At 41.6% G+C, this 18874-nt stretch overlaps 1 protein-coding gene across 1 annotated transcript in view; it reads right to left on the bottom strand.

The window, feature by feature from the left end:
- ANKRD55 (ankyrin repeat domain 55) overlaps positions 1-18874 on the bottom strand; it is a 113947-nt gene that overhangs the window by 50917 nt on the left and 44156 nt on the right. Inside the window, exons 3-5 of the mRNA XM_047758445.1 lie at positions 18288-18410; positions 11088-11218; positions 7422-7531 (exon numbers count right to left, since the gene is read on the bottom strand). Of these exons, the coding sequence (XP_047614401.1) occupies positions 7422-7531; positions 11088-11218; positions 18288-18410 (364 nt within the window). The remainder of the gene's footprint in view (positions 1-7421; positions 7532-11087; positions 11219-18287; positions 18411-18874) is intronic.

The following is an 18874-nucleotide window of genomic DNA, read 5'->3' as shown; positions in this document are numbered from 1 at the left end:
CCTCACAACTGAATGACTTCTCTGAGCTTCTGTATCTTCACTCCAGTAACAAGGATGACACCAGTGGTGGTGGTGAGGGTTAAACAACATAACAAGTGTAAAGCTCCTAGTACACAGATTTTAAAAGCACAGCAGCTATGACTGCAAACAGAACACCTCTTTTATCCTGAATTCTAGAATTCCTCTATTAGGTAGGAAGATGCTACAAATAATTGCATTTTTGTTAACACTTTTTTTTCCCTTATAGCTGCTTTATGTGGAAAGAGTAACTGGTAGCTATCTTCTTTCTCTCTTTCCTTCTCTTTTTCTCCTCTCTGCTCTTATCTTCTCCTGACATCCCCTCCCCCACCTATTAATGGCCATTGTCTAATGTCCAAGGAACATTTGGTCTGAAGTACTGTGGGAGGGAGAGTGGGAGGGAGTGAGAGGTCAGTTGTGGTCCAATCTGGTTATCCTCAGCTAACCCTGAGCACACTGAGGTCATCTGTACCCAGTTAGGATCTTCTGCAACTGCTCCACAGCAGCATGATCACACGGGGGTGGCGGGGAGGGGGAGTGGCGGGGGGGGGGGGAGTTAGCTGTAACCAGACGAGAACTGGGATCAGCCTCCCCAGGTCACAGGGTGAGCCCTGTGCTAGATGTTTCTCTATTTGCCTCTCAAGTCCATTCTCTGCCCTGCAATATCTTGCTCTGAAGGCTGACCTCCAGCAACTTCATCATCCAGCTTCCCTGCCCTCTGACATTCCATTGAGTTTGGCCAGTGGGAGAACCCACAGGAGGGATAAGCCACTTCCTTTTCTCACAATGACTTTTTTCCTCTACTAAAGGCCTTGGCTCCTGCCAGGTAGCCCCCCCTCCTACCGCTACAGCCACGACTACCTATTGCCCACCTTTTGGCAGGTTCCATTACCAGCTTCCTTCCTTTTGCCTTGTGGTCTAGGGGTGGACCATTTTCCTGATTTTGCTGGGGGGTGGGGGGGATTGTCACCATCTCTTGTTGGTTAATTTTAAATAGTCTTCCTTTAAATTTTCTTAGTAACCTCTTTTGCTATTTCATGTCTTTTCTGTCCCACCTTGAGTGATATGTACCAATCTATACTGCTTGCCTCCATTTGATTCCTAAGTCTCTAAGACTTATTGATCTTCAAAGCTGGTTAAAAATTCGCAGATAGGAGTTGTGGTGCAGTGGAAAAGAATCCGACTAGGAACCATGAGGTTGCAGGTTTGATCCCTGGCCTCGCTCAGTGGGGTAAGGATCTGGTGTTGCTGTGAGCTGTGGTGTAGGTTGCAGACGTCCCTCAGATCCTATGCTGCTGTGGCTGTGGCTGTGGCCAGCAGCTGTAGCTCCAATTTGACCCCTAGCCTGGGAACTTCCATATTGGTATGGCCCTAAGTGGGGGGAAAAAAAAAAAATCACAGCTTAGTATTCTCTCTCTTGCTCTCTTGCTCATGAGAGCAAGTGACCTGATACACTCCATTGCCTGCTAAGGCCATCACACATTGCCTTGGTGGTCCAGCTTGGACTAGAAACCAGGTGTTTGGTTTCCAACCTGGTGCTTCTATACTGTTCTGTGGTTCAGAGGTGATCTGCAAGATACTTGTCCCACATCTGTCTTAATCACCAGTAGATGTGCAGACCTCTTAGTTTTGTTTTCTCGGAGCTTCTGTTTTGTGCTAAGGCGGCCTAGCTGTACTTCTCCCATACTTCCCAGCCCAATCTCCTATTAACACCAGCTCAAACCCTCCTCCTCTCAGATCTCCAGGCAGTGGGATAAGGTCCCCTCATCCCAGCTGCCAGGGCAGCAGGCACAGGCCCCCAGCAGGAGATTTCCCAGACAGGCAGTGTGGTGAGTAAGCAAACACAGAGGCTAGGGCCAGGCTGCCTCCATTAGAGCCCCTGCTTCCTCACCAATTTGCCAGTGACCTTGGGCAGGTTATGAGACTCTTGGTGCCTATATTTTCTCATCTGTAAAATAAAGATAATAACAACATCTACTTCTTAAAGATTCGTTGTAACTTTAAATGAGTCAATGCATAAAAGCACTTAGAATGGACTTGGGTACTATAATCAGTTCTGTATAATGATTAATTTTTTAAAAAGCTCCTACCCTTTATATTTTGGGATCCCTGCTTGCCATTAGGGGATCAGTAGGCCAGAGAGAGATCAATTACATGTCTCCTGGGGAGGGCCGTCTCCTTGAGGTTCTCTGGCTTGCCCCTTGGGCTCACAGCCCTGGAGTTGGTTCTGCCCAGAGATGGGTTGGAAAAAGGGTACCAAGCCATCCATCCACTTCCTTGTCCCTGAGGCTGCCTGGAGGGGAGAGTATGCTGCAGTGAAATATCCATGGCAGGTTAGAATGTATCACCTAGAAACTAGAGAAAAGGACTCCAAAGAAGTGATTTTCTTCTCCCTTCTGGCTGCAGTCAAGAGCAATGAAAAGAGGCAGAGCTACTGGTGCTTTGGCAGGAAAAAAAAAGAAAAAAAAAATCTTCTGGTAACCATGGAGACCATGAAAAAGACCTTCAGAGAGCCCTGTGGCTGCTTTCAGAGGAAATTGCTGCTTGCCTTCTAATTCTAGCATGTGCAGCCTTGTGCAAACACAACTCTGTGCTCTTTGGAGCTTTGTCTTAATGATCATGCCCCCTCTTTCACACAGGCGCCCTCTGAATGTCCCAGCCAAGGAAGCAAGAAAAGCCACGGGGAGTTGAAAGGAGAAAACTCAGACCTGCTGAGAAGCAGTGTTTAAAGGAGGAAAGGAACTCGTGAGATGAAACCTGTGCTCCTTTGCTTTTGTCCATCCAACTGGCCTTTGTGTTCTTAATTACAGGTCCTTCATCCCTGCAGCAGCTTAACTCCCCACTGAGCTGTAGCTTAGCTAAGGCTGTGTACTGGCACTGTTTGGTTTGCTAGTGAGATGTTTCTATCAAAGAACCAAAATCTCTCTGGAGGCAAAAGGCTAACTGAAGTGTCCCTTTGGTTTGTTTATAGGCAGCTTGGGTTTGAGACTTCACTCTAAATAGCCTCCAGGGAGCATGGAGTAGAAGGAGTGTGCTGTTTGGAAATCTAAACATTAGCGGATTTTAAAAGGAGTATGAATATCTGAGTACAAGACCACAGTGTTGCTCGTACATATGCCATATGCTCATGTTAGAGGAAAAATAGAGATATATGTGCACTGACAAATGTAGGAAAGGGAGTTTCGGGGGGGGGGCGCTGAATGGTTGAGTTTGATGTTTGTTGAGTTCTCAAATCTCATAGTGCTCTACATTCCAGGTCAGTACAAATAGGAGTGCTGTCCTTACCCTGAAAACCTGTGCAGTAAATGTGTGCACATGTCAGTAGCTGTGGGACTGTGTGTGCATGCACCTGTGTATGCAGATACATTTTTTGTGAACCTTTGTGGGCTAAGGTGAAGAAGGCCAGGGTGAGAGCTGGTGGGTAGCGGTAGTAGGCTTCCATTCTTTAGCGCTGGTCTATGGTGCTTCTTTATTTCTATCTGTCTTCTATCATCATCATCGTCATTAATAGCGTCACCCTCATCACCATCACTAACACATACTAAACAGTGACAATGGACAGTGTTCAGTGCTCTCTACACATTTTTTCATTTACTTCTGTCTACTCACTTATGGGGTAAGTAGTATATTATTCCTACTTTCTAGATTAGAAAGCTAACTGAACCTTGACATGTTGACTTTCTCAAAACCCAGTCTGTAAGAGATAGAGCCAGACTCATCCTCAGTCATTGTAACTCCTGGCCTCCCTTTAACTCAATCCAAAAAGAAAAAAAAAAAGATTTTAGCTGGGTTTTCAGAGACATATAGTAAAACAAGATCACAAGGAAAGAAACCAGGCAAAGAGAAAACAAGGGCAGGCTAAAGAACACATAATTATGTTCCTGTGTGTATGCCAGAGGTGAGACACAAATTGGGCTTTGAGTTTTCTAAATATACAAAGAGAGAAATACGATCATAAAGCTCAGGGTCCACATAATAAAAATAAAAAATAATTTATCAGAAGTACAGAAATTACTCCTTTAGGAGAAATTTTTCTTGGAGTTCCCATTGTGGCTCAGCAGAAATGAATAAGACTACAGGATCCACAGCAGTGGTCTTCAGATTCTACAGAACCCACAGCAGTGGGCTTCAGGAATAGAGCAGATGCCTTTGGCAGCTTAATTATCTTCACACAAGCGTTAGGCAATTAATTATGTTCTTGATGCCTGAGCTTTCACATCTATAAAATGGGGATAGAAACACTATCTACCACAAAAAAAGTGTGAACAAGATTAGAAGTGATAGTATGTGGAAAGCACTCAGAACTTTGCTCAGAACAAGGTAAATAATCAGTGGTATTTGTCATCCTTGTTGTAACTGCAGACCTATATGCTTTAATGGTCAGACAAGCTGGCCTAAAGCTGTGTCTGCTTAGGAAAATTAAGCAAACAAGTTTGCATACAGCCTAATGGAAGGTCATTCTCTTTTATATTATGATTTTAGGATTAGGAATTGCCCATAAGACAGACCAAGATTTTTTTCCTCAGAAAATGATTCTGAGTCCATGCAGACACTCAAATGAATGGGTGACTGAAGGCCAATTTCTCTGGTTCAGTTAGTTTCGGCTTGAAACATTTAATGCAGATGTTATCAAACTTTGCCACAGCCATAACATTTCTCAATAAAACAATGAAAAAATACCTAATTTTAAGCAATTCAATTCCATAAGCAATCCTTTGATTCAAGCTAGTTTTGAAATGTTTTCTAGGTAACAAAACTAGTTAATTTGCTATATGGGTTGTTAAAGTTTAACTCCATTCATTTTTGGAGAATATTTTCCAGAAATGCTACTTTTGGTTTTGGAATACTGAATCATCTTCTTTTTTTTTTTTTTTTCTTTTTTCAGGGCTGCACTTGCAGCATATGGAAATTTTGGGTTACATGTTGAATTGGAGCTGCAGCTGCTGGCCTACACCGCAGCCACAGCAGTGCTGGATCCTTAATTCACTGAGTGGGGCCAGGGATGGAACTTGTATCCTCACGGACACTAAGTCGGGTTCTTAACCTGCTGAGCTACCATGGGAACTCCAGAGTATTAATTTTAACCTTCAGGTTTTGCTAGTTAACAGCAGCTAGCATTACCATAACATAAAAGCAGAACTTTATCTTCCAGAATCAGCTAACTGTTCATTTAGGATAATAAAATTATATCATCAGCACACAGAAGATGTTTATGGCTTCAGTTCTTCGGAAGGTGGTGGTACAATTTCAAGAGAAGGTAAAGCTACAGTTCCATGTTATTTCAGTTCTAGTGATGTAATATAGATTCTAGAGAGTCTAGGGGCACTGCTGGCATAATAAGAAACAGACTAATGGGTCCACAATTGAGGAAGTGTGCTTGAATTGGTTTTTAATTTATTATTGCAGTGATTTCAGATGACGAGCCTAATGTATTGACCAAAATGATCTTGAGTGTGATTTTGACTATGGAGGCTTAGTCACCCCCCAGGTACAATGGCTTAATGGCGGAGAGAGCTTTTCACTAAAATTCATGTCCCCTGTTCTCGGACTGGAGTCATTGCAGGAAGATGGATTCTTGGTCAGTGACTATATTCCCCAGAGCTTCTTATGGCCAAATAATTCGTCTTTATTTATGGAATGTGTGCCAAAGTGAACTGTGTCATTTGCAGGCTGAGATTTTAAAGAAAGAAGTGAGGTTTATCTACACCCCTCTTAGTCCATCTGAAGGCTGAACCATGAGGATTCTGTGATCTTGATGATGCCTCAAGATGGAAAAAGCTTGGGCCCCTGAACCATTTGTGGAGGGGAGCCACTCTCCATCCAGGAAACCTACTTTGGACTAAGCTTTTATTATGTTAAAATGTTTGGGCTTTTATTATGTTAAAAAGCCCAAAATAAAGCTTTGGGCTTTATTTGCTACAACAGCTTTAATACCATAACTAGAGCAGATGTTCATCTTACAGAATCAGGTAGATTTTGAAATGACTACTCTGAGTAAGGCAGGTAAAAAGCATCTAAGTGGAGTAAATTGAAGCAGAACAGGCTTAAAAAGTACATTTAAAATATATTTTCTAAAGATTACTCTTAGGAAAACAGTATGATTTTGTGACTAAATATTTTTGTGGCTGTCTAGAAAAGTCACTTGTTTTTCATCAAAAGGTAGTCATCTTTTTTATGATGTCTACTGATTGTTAGCTCTGGGCTTAGTGTTTCTTCTCTAAACTTCCTTGTTTTGTTGGGCTTTGAGTAAATCCTAGTTTTCTATTATTCCTGGATGTGATCCAACGATAATAAGAGTCAACACTTAGTTGGGAAGAGTCCTGGAATTTCCCAAGTCCTTTTACTTTAAAACAGATTGAAATGAAGAAACCCTGTTACCTCTTAACCTGGAAGGGGCCCTGGTCTCCCTCAGCCCCCACATGGCTTCAGTTTACTTCTGGATGCAGGGAATGGAGGAAGTGGGAGCAGAACAGCCCCCCCATGGTGCTGGCCTGCAGCCTAGCTCTGGGGAATGCGAAATTCCTGTTAGAGGCCTGGTCTATCAGCAGAGGTTCAGGAAACACTGTTATCAAGCTTCTAGAAGGGGGACTTTGGAGAGGTTGAAGACCCAGGCCATTTACATACAGAGGAATGGGGTAGCTACACTTGGTCTGGGCAAAGCTTTTCCCTTTGTTGTTCAATTGTCTTACAAAAACGTGACTTTCTCTTTCATCCAACTTATTTGAGGACCTTTCTTCACGTGGCCTCCAGTAGCTCACAGTCCTGGTTTCCTTCTAACCCAAATGGTCCCCCCTGTCTCAGTCTCCTTTGCTAGGTCTGCTTCCTTCCAGCCCATAAACAATGGCATGACTCTGAGTTCAGACAATAACGTTTCTGCCCCATCAGTGTTCTTTTACCCTGTTTAGTTTCTGTCATAGTAGTCGTCACTATTTACAATTATCCTATTTACCTGTTTACTAGTGTGTCACTAATTCTTCACTAGAAAGTAAGCTCTGTGAGGTCAGAGGTTCTGTCTTGCTCACTGAGGAATTGTGAGGGCCTAGAACAGTGCTTGGCCCATAATAAGTACTCAATACATAGTTACTGAATTGATAATTGACTGATTAACTGAATGAATGAATACATGAATTCAGATGATGACAAGTAGCATTTCTTCTTAAATCAGTAGGAGGGGACTGAGATTAGAGTTGAGATTATTCTAGGATATTTTGATTCACTGAATTACGGTTCTGTCTGCTGCAACTACAAAAGAAAAAAAAAAGGATGGATTTTGTTTTTATTTGCCACAGAGGGTTGGATTAGATGACCTTCCTTTTTTTTTTTTTTTGTATTTTTGCTAGATGACCTTCTAATCCAAGCCAGGTGCCTCCCAACTTGAGAGTCCTGTGAACCCAGATATTTACCTCACATCGGGCTCAGCAGTGGCAGCATGCAGGGGCAGACGGCCATTTTTATCTGGGATATTGTGCTTGGCACCATTTCTGAGTAGACTCACACAGCCTTCCAGCCAACCCTGGAAGAGCAAGAGCATCATTATATAACATGATCTCACATAACATTGTCCAACAAAATTTTTTCAGTTTTCTTTCCCTTTTTCCTTTAGTTTGGCTAAAAACATGTTCTATTTGACCTGAAGTGGCTGGTTAAGGGCCATAGCTCCAACTTAGACAACAGAAGGATGAAGGTCTTGAGGTGTGGATTCCAAGTTTTTTGGAGGATCTTTACCCTATAAAATGCAGACTGATTCCTAGACTCTTTATTCTGCCCCTGCCTCCCCATTTCTAGGGCCACTCACTGGTATTTCAGTTTTATATACTCAGTTTCTAGAGCCAAATGTGGCATGTGATGGGGGTGATTAATTAGCTTCTAAGGCTTAGCTCCAAATTATGCTTATCAATGACCTGACCTTGATGTCATGATCTAATTCAAAACTGAGCTCCTTTGTCATTCTTGAGTCCCAGCCTCACTTATGCATCAGTGTATCTATATCTGATAAATGGCCCTTTGTCCTCTTTTCCAAGTTCCCTTGCTAGTAGCCACAAAGATAAGATCTTGCTAGTCCCCTTCCTGATGCCAAGAATCCTAAGCAAAGCCCTACTCCAAAGGATGGCACTCTGCTACCTTGTTGACTCATCTTTCTGCTGCTGGATGGATATGGGGGTATCACTAGTGCCCTCTAAGGGTTTGTGGGTGTTGTGTGAATTCCCCAAGAAAATCTCTGTGAACTCCTTGCTGTCTACTAGTTCTCTAGATTGAGACCTGATAGTGCCCCTCCTCGGTTAGCACTTACGGCTGGGTCATTTCTCCACTGTCTCTCCTATTTCAAAGGACAAATATAATTGCAACTTAGTCCTCCCTTTCTGTTCATTAATACTTTAAGTAATTGCTAATTACTGGGTTTGGCTCACATGCCAAGGAGAATGGCTCCTACATTCATCCAGAATCACTTGGGTCACTCACTTAATTATAAGTAGACTTATAAGTAAAGGAAATTACCATAGGAATAATAATAACTCTCTATTTTTCCAGCCTTTTTCCATTCCTGTATAGCTAAGCCTCAAGATTACCCAGTAACAAGAAAAAGATTACTGATGATTTTCCCCTGCAATAGTATAAGCTATAAAAATAAAAATGCTCCTAAATGCATGAAGGAAAAAGAAAGGTAACGATAAGAAAAAGACCTTTCGGTTCTGAAAAGTCTAGGGAAAAAAAATCTTTCAACAAAAGCACATCAAAATTCATAGGTTCTAAGACTGAAAATGGCTTTGTAGAACTGACCAATGATATCTAATGCTTAAGTAGAACCAAATAACTTTCAATCTTGAGTCATAGTTTACTAATGTATTAAATCTGGTTTTAGTTGCTAATGCCCAAGTCATCAAGTTCTCTGATTAAAATGAAAAAAAAAAAATATGACCAGGAAACCCAAAAGAAAGGCATGCTGGACAAATTTCAGAGTTGCCAAAGTTTTACAGTTTTTAAAAAACAAATCTTCTGATGGGGGAGGACTTGAAACATTTTTTTCATTTTGCAACATTTCCTGGAATATGTGTGTATGTGGTTTTCTTTTTCTTTTCTTTCTTTCTTTTTTTTTCCCAGAAAACAAATCAGAAAACAATTGAATACATCTGAAACCCATGGTCACTATTCAGAATCAACAAATATGTTTTATACCTACTATGTGCTGGGTGATTCTCTTTCAACTGTGATGAACTTACTACATTTTACAAATGTGAAAGAGGCAAAAAGAGGTGAAATTTGCCTAAGGTCACACATCTGTGGTAAGTTTATTTGTATATTGAGTTTGAAGTTGTGACTGAGACAATTTCTAAGTTCTCCCTTTGCTGAGTTTTTCTTTAATACTTGAATTTAAACACTGCAGGAGTGGTGGGCTTTACAGTGCAATCACTACTATACCACATAGCCCTACTCTACCCAGGGAGCCTCAGGAGAGCCAGAGAGGGGCCCTGCCTTGGGCTGCCAAACAGAGGTGGGGCCAACAGTAAGATGGTAATGCCACCTGCTGTCATGTGGGCATACTTCCATATGCAGCTCCTTAGAATGCGTTCCTAGAAAGAGCTGCCTGCAATGGTGGCACCTTGCTAGGCTTGCTGTTCACTGTGATCTAAAGGAGAACTTGCTTCCAAGTCCCGTAAGTGGCTGTCAAGCCCAAGAAACTTGAAATTTTGAATTTTAGAACTCTGAAAGAAGTACGGCTTGGTTACACTCTATTCAGTATGCTGGTGGCTATTAACTTTGGAAACCATCTCTATTCCCTTCCTCCAACCCTTGATCCAAATGTTCTCTTTTCCTCAGCTCAGACACCAAGTAAGTCCATAGCAAGAGTAGTTATTAGGGCATGTGTTAGAAGGGGTGGGAGTTGGGCAGAGCAGTCACAGGTCTATCTGAGACAACGGACTTAACTTGCTGCACACAGACCGGTGTTTTTCAAACTTGAATGGACATAAAAATTGCTGAGGAGGTTTGTGTAACACGCAGGCACATCCCTCTCCACCCACAACCCCTGTCCTACTCCCAGAATGTCTGACTCAGGAGGTCTAGGGTGTAATCCAGGAACCTACATTTGAAACAAGCACCCCAACACTTTGAAAAATTCTTTCCAGTTTCATATGTGAATCCTAGGGGAAGAGGGCATGCAAACAAGAGATAAAAGAGTAGTTTCTAAGAAAAGCTCTGTGAGGATTGGGGAATGCTAGCAGCTATGCTAGCTTGTGGCAGGAAAGTGTGGTGTTTGGGGAAGGGAAGTGTTCTGCTTGATTAGAGCAGCTTCAGGACACCATGGGCAAATCCACAACTGTCAACAGGCAGCAACAGCAAATGCAAGAAGCTGCATCGGTAGCAACAGTGGCACCAAGAAGGACTTGATTGAATGGACTCAAGATAGCCCTGGGGTCTTCCAGAAGGACTGAAGGAGAGGTTTGAGAGAAGAGAGGCTTGAAGATTTTCAGTAAGGCTTTACCAAACTTGCTAATGCTGGGAAATGCCAGATGGAAATGTGTTGTGTTGAGGACTGGATCTATACAATTTTTAAGATGAGCACTGATAGTGGGTTGAATCCTGTGCTTGGTGCTGTCCCTGAAGAGCCTGGTATTTTGCTCCTATTCCCTACCCATCATCTTCCCAGGTCTTAACATTCCTTACTTTGTTCATCCTTCAGCTTCCACTCAACTAATCCTATCCCAGAGAGGTTAACTGCAGCTTATGTGCTACCACCTACTCAGGGTATTAAGGGAGGGCATTCTTAGGAGGAGTACCACGTGTGTCCGGAAATCCCTCAAGGGAAATTCTGATGCAGTTAAGATGGAAGAATATTTTCTAATGGCAGTATCACCTCTGTCTTATAGGATTGTTAGGAAGATACAGAATGACTTAAATCCATGAAATCAACTCTAAGTGGTGATATAACTGTTGGAGATGATTAAAGCAATGATTTTAAGTTCTAATGGCCAGCTGCATAAATCTAAGAACACTCTTCAGCAAGTGGGGCCCCACAACAACACATTTAGTCCACCTGACTCCTTAATGCCCTCCACAGATGCACTTGGTACCAGATAGGTTGCCAGGCATAGACTTGTGCGGCCGTAAGTGTCCTGCATGTTAATGTTGGCTCCCATCTTCAACAGCAGCTTCACTGTGTCCACTTGACGTCCAGAAACCGCATGCATTAAGGGTGTACATCCTGGAATGAGACATTTCAACAGCCTTTAAAAATGTTTGGCCTGTGAAATTTATGGGCAGACTTTATTTGCCTGTTCATTTATTATGCTCTTTGCAGATAAATGAATTGTCCTCAAGACAGACCCAGCTGTTGAGCTGAAGAGAGATGATGATTGTTGCTATGTTCATATAAACTATGTATTTTTATGGCCCTATTAAATCTTTTGTAATTTTGCTGTAATTGATTGATTAAAACATTTTGTGAAGATGATAAAATTTAATCAGCATAATTTGGGACATAACAGGCAGGTTTATCCTGACTTAGTTTGAACAATGCAGAATCTGAAAGTGTCTTTGGAAAGCAACTCCAGCTAGGCAGACAGATGCTGCACACATTTATTGGAGGTGGTAAGTGGTATAGGGCAGTGATGGTAGCCTAGCCTTGGGTTGTACAAATTCTTGCTAAAAAAGGCCACCTTTATTAAAATACTTCTCTGTTTTTGGAATCAATATAGGCCACGTTTCGGTTTTTCATGTTTTCTTCTTGAATAAAAACAGACGAAGTTACACATTCTGATTAACTTTTCAGGGCTTGTTGGAACAAGCTAGGCTGGTTAGGCAGAATCCAGGTGCTTCACACTCCTTCAGGTGAAGAAACCAATGTCAGACACATCCCTTGCCCACCTGAGACTTGCTTAGATGTTTTTTTGATTGGAGATTCATGTTGAGGTTGCGATTCTTCTCTAGGTTAACTGCAAACTATGACCACAGAGACCCCTGAAGCCCTCAGAGACCCCTGAAAATGGATAAATACTAGGACTGCTGTTCTTACTGAAAGACTGCAGCTGGGAACCCAGTTTCTCTCCAAATCTCTCCCTTTTAATATTCTTCCAGGCATCTGTACTTGGTAAAAGCAGCAATGAAGTGCTATGTCTTAAATAGTAGCAAAATTTTCTTTCTTTCTCTCTCCTCCACCCTCTCTCTTCTCTTTTCTCTTTTTCACTCTCTCCCTTTTCCTTCCTTCCTTCTTTCTTTCCTTCCTCCCTCCTTCTCTCCTCTCCCTTTCCTTTCTTTCCCTTTCCTTCCTTTCCCCCTTCCCCTTCCTTCCCTTTTTCCTTTCCCTTCCCCTCCCTGTTCCTCTCCCCTCCCCTCCTCTCCTTTCCATGTTGAATTGCTCCAGCACCACTTGTTGACTCCTGTTGAAGAGGACTTCTTCCAATGAACTGCATTTGGACCTTTGACAAAGATCAGTTGAGCATATTTGTGTGAGTCTAGTTCTGAGTTCTCTATTCCTTTCCATTGATCTGTGTGTCTATTCTTTAGCCAATACCACATAGTCTTGCTTTCTGTAGCTACATACTAAGTCTTGAAACTGGGTAGACAGATTACCCCCATTTTCTTTTTCAAAATTGTTTTAATTATCCTATTTTTATGCCTTTCTATATAAATTTTAGATAATCTTGTCTATATCTACAAAAACATCTTGCTGGAGTTTGACAGACATGGCATGAACCTGTTATGAATTTGGAGAGCATGCAGTTTACTACACTGAATCTTCTAATCCACGAACATGGTATGTTTTTCCATTTGTTTAGATCTTTGGTTTCTTTCATCAGCATTTTACAGTTTTTGGTATACAAATCTTGTATGTATTTTGTTTTATTCACACTTAAACATTTTTATTGCATGATTTTAATTGTTATTGCGGTTTTAATTTTGGTGTCCACAGGTTCATTTCTGGTACACAGAAATAAATTTGTTTTTGTGTATTGATCTTCTATCCTGTGACACTGCACAAGTCACTAGTTGAAGGATTTTTTTCATAGGTTCCTTAGGATTTTCTATGTAGACAACCAAGCTGTGCAAAAAAGGAAGTTTTATTTTTTCCTTTCCTTTCCTTTTCTTTCTTCCTTTTTTTTTTTTTAAGGGCCACACCCCTCAGCATATGGAGGTTCCCAAGGCTAGGGGTCCAATCAGAGCTACAGCTGCTGGCCTAGACCACAGCCACAGCAACGTCAGATCTGAGCCATGTCTGTGACTTATACCACAGTGCACAGCAACGCCAGATCCTTAATCCACTGAGCAAAGCCAAGGATTGAACCTACAACCTCATGGTTCCTCATCGGATTCGTTTCTGCTGCGCCATGATGGGAACTCCCTCTTTTTTCCTTTTCAATATAGATGCTTTTTCTTTTCTTTTCTTGCCTTTTTGCACTGGCTAGAATTTCCAGCACTATGCTGACTATGAGAGAGAGTGGACATATTTGCTTTGTTCCTGGTCTTAGGAGCAAAGAATTCAGTCTTTCATCAGTAAGTAAAATGTTAGTTCTAGGGTTTTTTTGTACAACTCTTTATCAAACTGAAAAAGTTCCACTCCACCACCATTTTTCTGAGTTTTTTTTTTTTATCATTAATGTGTATTAAATTTTGTCAAATGCTCTTCTTTTTTTTTTTGTCTTTTTTTAGGGCTGCACTGGCAGCATATGGAGGTTCCCAGGCTAGGGGTCCAATCAGAGCTGTAGCCGCTGGCCTACACCATAGCCATACCAACACCAGATCCGAGCCACATCTGCAACCTACAACCACAGTTCATGGCAACGCCAGATCCTTAACCCACTGAGTGAGGCCAGGGATTGAACTTGCATCATTATGGATGATAGTTCAAATGCCCTGTCTACATCAATTGATATCATCATGTGATTTTTCTTCTGTAGCTGCTTAATATGATGGATTACATTGATTGATTTTCAAATATTGAACCAGACTTACATTCCTAGGACAAACTCTACTTTGTCATGGCGCACAATTCTTTTTAACATACTTCTGAATTCTGTTTGTTAATATTTTGGCAAGGATTTCTGTATCTGTATTAATGTGGAGTACTGGTCTGTATGTTTGTTTTTTATATCATCTCTGTCACATTTTCATATTAGAATAATACTAGCTTAATAAACATAACTGAGAAAAGTTCCCTTCTCTTATCACTTATGGAAGAGATTATGTAGAATTGATATTAATTTTATTTAAAAGTTTTTTTTTCTTCATTTTATTCAGACACATACCCCTGAGTAGAATTGCTGAAGCATATGGTAGTTCCATATTTAGGTTTTTTTTCTTTGGCTGCGAAGTTCCCAGGCCAGGGACTGAATCTGCAGCACAGCAGAGAGCCAAGCCACAGCTGTGACAGTGCTGGATCCTCAAACTGCTTAGGCCACTAGGGAACTCCTAGTTTTAGTTTTTTGAGGAACCTACTATTTTCCACAATGTCTACAGCAATTTACATTCCCACCAACAGTGTTCTAGGTTTCCCTTTTCTCCACATCCTCACAGACATTTGTTACTTGTGAGTGTGTGTGTGTGTTTTCTTCTTTCTTTTTAGGGCCACAACTGTGGCATATGGAAATTCTTGGGCTAAGGGTCAAATGGAGCTGCGACTGCCAGCCTACATCACTGGCATAGCAACGCAATATCCATGCTGCATCTGTGACCTACACTGTAACTTGTGGCAATCCTGGATCCTTAACCCACTGAGTGAGGCCAGGGCTGGAACAAACATCTTCATGGAGACCTTGTTGGGTCCCTAACCTGCTGAACCACAATAGGAACTTTTTTTTTTTTTTTTTCTCCTGGCCATGCTCATGGCATGTGGAAATTCCTGGGCCAGGGATCAAACCCCTGCCACAAAAGTGGCCTGAGCCATAGAAGTGAAAAGACTGGATCTTTAACTTGCTGAGCCACCAGGGAGCTCCCATTTAAAAGTTTATAGACGTCTCCAGTGAAATCACCTAGGCCTGATGACGGGAATTTTTCTTTTTCTGGAAATTTTGAAGTTATGAATTTAATTTCCTTAATAGTGTGTGTGTGTTTCTTTTTCCTTTTTAGGGCCACACCTGTGGCACATGGAAATTCCTGGGCTAAGGGTTGAATGGAGCTGTAGCTGCTGGCCTATACCACTGCCAAAGCAATGCACAATCCAAGCAAATATTATTCAAATAATATTTCCTATTGGATGAACTGTGGTAGTCTTTTTTGAGGAATTGATCCATTGCATTTAAATAGTAAGAGTTGTTTGCTGTAGTCTCTTATTATCTTCTAGATGATTGTAGGGTCATTCCTGATGGTGATAATTTGTATTTTCTTTAATTTTCTCTTTGTCATTATCTTTTTTTTTTTTTTTTTTGCCATTATCTAGGGCCACTCCCATGGCATGGGGAGGTTCCGGGTCGTTAAGCCCGCTGAGCAAGGCCAGGGATCGAACCTACAACCTCATGGTTCCTAGTCGGATGCGTTAACCACTGCGCCACGACGGGAACTCCTCTTTGTCATTATTGCTAGAGGTTTGTCAATTTTACTGATCTTGTCAAAGAATTATTTCTTATTTTTCTGTTTTCAATTTCATTGATTTCTATTCTTCTCTATATTATTTCTTCTGTTTTCTTTGGATTTAGTTTACTCTTCTTTTTCTAGATTCTTGAGGTTAGCACTTAGATTATTGACCAATACTTTTTCTACTAATGAATGTCTTTAGTGCTATAAATTTCTCCTTTAGCATTGCTTTAGCTGTGTCCCACAAATTCCAATATGCCCTATCTTTGTTTCCATTCATAGTCAGGCAGTACAAGTCAGGATTGAATGCAATCAGTCTGGGTCTTGCACTTATCACACAAGTGGTGTTTAACCTTTGATTCTCCTCATTTCCAACTTCTCACCCTAAGGCAAGTAAGTCAGTACAAGTAAGTCAGCTTAAAAAAAAAAAAAAAATGAAGGAGTTCCTACTGTAGCACAGTGGAAACAAATTCAACTAGTGTGCATGAGGTCATGAGGATGCGGGTTCGATCTTTGGTCTCACTCAGTGGGTGGGGGATCTGGCATTGCCATGAGCTGTGGTGAGCTGTGGTGAAGGTCATAGAAATGGCTCGGATCCCACCTTGCTGTGGCTGTGGTGTAGGCCGGCAGCTGTAGCTCTGATTCCACTCCTAGCCTGGGAGCTTCCATACGCCACAGGTGTGGCCCTAAAAAGCAAAATTAAAAAACAAAACAAAACAAAACAAAAAACACCTAAAAAACTACCATGGATAAATTAGGGAACAACCACTCACTTTACAAAACATTTTACTTATTTATTTTGGTCTTTTTGTCTTTTCTAGGGCTGCTTCCCGCAGCATATGGAGGTCCCCAGGCTAGGGGTCTAATTAGAGCTGTAGCTGTCGGCCTATGCCAGAACCACAGCAACATGGGATCCAAGCCACGTCTGCGACCTACACCACAGCACACGGCAACGCCAGATCCTTAACCCACTGAAAGGCCAAGGATCAAACCCGCAACCTCACGGTTCCTAGTCGAATTCGTTAACCACTGCACCATGAAGGGAACTCCTACGAAACATTTCACTGTCATGATAAGGGAATCCCAAGCTCCTCTTGGGACAGGTAAACTGATTAAAAATCATTAATGACTTCCTAGAAGTCCTGGGACAGAGAAAGCAGTGATAGACTCTTTGTTATAGTTGCATAAGTCCCAAGGCTGACACTTCTTCCTCTTCTGTTCCTCCTCTTCCTTCCTCCCTTCCTCCTCCTCCTTCACCTCTTCCATCTTCTTCCTCTTCATTTTCTAAGTTTTTTTTTTTTTTTTGTCTTTTTGCCATTTCTTGGGTCACTCTCACAGTATACGGAGGTTCCCAGGCTAGGGGTCAAATCGGAGCCGTAGCTGCCGGCCTACGCCAGAGCCACAGCAACGTGGGGTCCGAACTGCGTCTGCAACCTACACCACAGCTCAGGGCAACGCCGGATCCTTAACCCACTGAGCAAGGCCAGGGATTGAACCCGAAACCTCATGGTTCCTAGTTGGATTCTTTAACCACTGAGCCATGACAGGAACTCCTTAAGCTTATTTTCTTTCCATTTTTCATATTATCTCATTTCTATTTTTTCTGTTTTCGAGTTCATTCTCGTTTCCTCTGCTTCCTCATTCTGCTGCAGAGCTTAGCCATTGATATTTAAATTGTAATTATTATATTTTTTCAATTTTAAAATTTTCCATTTGGTTCTTGTTTATATCTATTATTTCTTTGCTGAACTTTTCTATTTTTTTTTTTGTTTGCTTCAAGCACATTTGTAATAGCTCAATGAAGCATTTTTTTCATGGTTACTTGAACATCTTTGCCAGATAATTTCAACATGTGTGATCTCAGTGTTGGTATCTATTTATCTTTTCTATTTGGTTTGAGGTCTTCCTGTTTCTTGGTATGACAGGTGATTTTTCTATTGAAACTTGAACATTTTGGGTATTGTGTTATGAGCTGCCTAATGCTACTTAAACCCTCTATTTTACCTGGTTTTCTCTGACACTGCTCCAAAGTGAAAGGGGGGGGGGCACCTCTTATTGCCAGATGGGTTTAGAAGTCTAAGTCCCCTACTTAGCCTCTACTGACATCTAAGAGAGAAGACTTCATTACTGAGTGGTGGTGAGAGTCCTAATTCTTAAAAGGATTCTTCTGACACTGCCTCAGCAGGTAGAGGGATAGGGATATGGGGAGCTCATTACCAGGTGGAGGTGGAGGTCCAGGTTCCCTGCTTAGTCTTGGTTAGAATGCATGGGGCTGGGGTCATAGTTTTTTTTTTTTTTTTTTTGGTGGCAGTGTTTGTTAGCGTAGGCTTATTATTGACTAAAAAATTTGTCTTTCTTTGTGGTTCCTTTCTTATTTCTTTGGCTAGAGAGCAGGCTTCTGCTGGGGGCTTTTTTGATCTATGTCTGTTGGTATTTCTGCATTATTGGCCTCTTCAACTCCAAGTGTGGGAAATATGAACCCAGGAAAACTTACCACTAAGTCATTTCTTGGGCCCCAAGGTCCTGGCTGGTCTGTCATTTTCTGTCCACTTTCCAGAGTGTTTTTATATTTATTTTATATGTTTAATGTTCATTTATATGTTTACTTAATGTTTAGAATTTCAATATTTGTGTCTCATTAAATGAAATACTCCGGAACGTGTACACAGCTACAGGAAGGATATTCCTTGGCCCTCATCTCTGTAGGGTTTCTCTCAAAGGATAGAGCAGGACATCTTGTAGGACCCAACATGCATACAGCTCACCTTCACTGTCACAGCATTCTAGGATGGACGGGTCTTCCCGAATCACGGCAGTGAGAGCATTGACATCTCCGTTAGATGCTGCCTGATAAACCATGGTGAGGTCAACTTCTTCAGATGAATCACCTGCATGAATCAAACAGAGACAAACTTAGTATGTGGAGAGAATTCACTGAAAGAATAACAACACGCAAGGTGTCACCCACACAAGTGATTCATGAAAATCTCTCTGGTGAATCCAGGCAGAAGGCTGAGTCATCCTGTGCACATGCACCTTCACCACTACTGAGGAAAGGTGGACCACTGTGGGCCATGCTGTAACATCATCATACATTGGAGGGAGCCTGGGGGATCAATGTCCTCTGAGATTTAATGCTTCTTTCCAGACTACTTGAAATCAGTGAGATCAGATTTAGATTGGAAAGTGGACCCCTTATCTTGGTTCTAGCTTTGTTTTTGATCTGGAACATGTTACCTTCCCTTTCTTTCTTTCTTTCTTTCTTTCTTTCTTTCTTTCTTTCTTTCTTTCTTTCTTTCTTTCTTTCTTTCTTTCTTTTTGCCATTTCTTGGGCCGCTCTCACAGCATATGG

The sequence above is a fragment of the Phacochoerus africanus genome, chromosome 1 (genome assembly GCF_016906955.1).
Source record: "Phacochoerus africanus isolate WHEZ1 chromosome 1, ROS_Pafr_v1, whole genome shotgun sequence".
Classification (NCBI taxonomy): domain Eukaryota; kingdom Metazoa; phylum Chordata; class Mammalia; order Artiodactyla; family Suidae; genus Phacochoerus; species Phacochoerus africanus.
The sequence above is the reverse complement of the archived record's forward strand: the minus strand, read 5'-3'. Positions and strand labels throughout refer to the sequence as shown.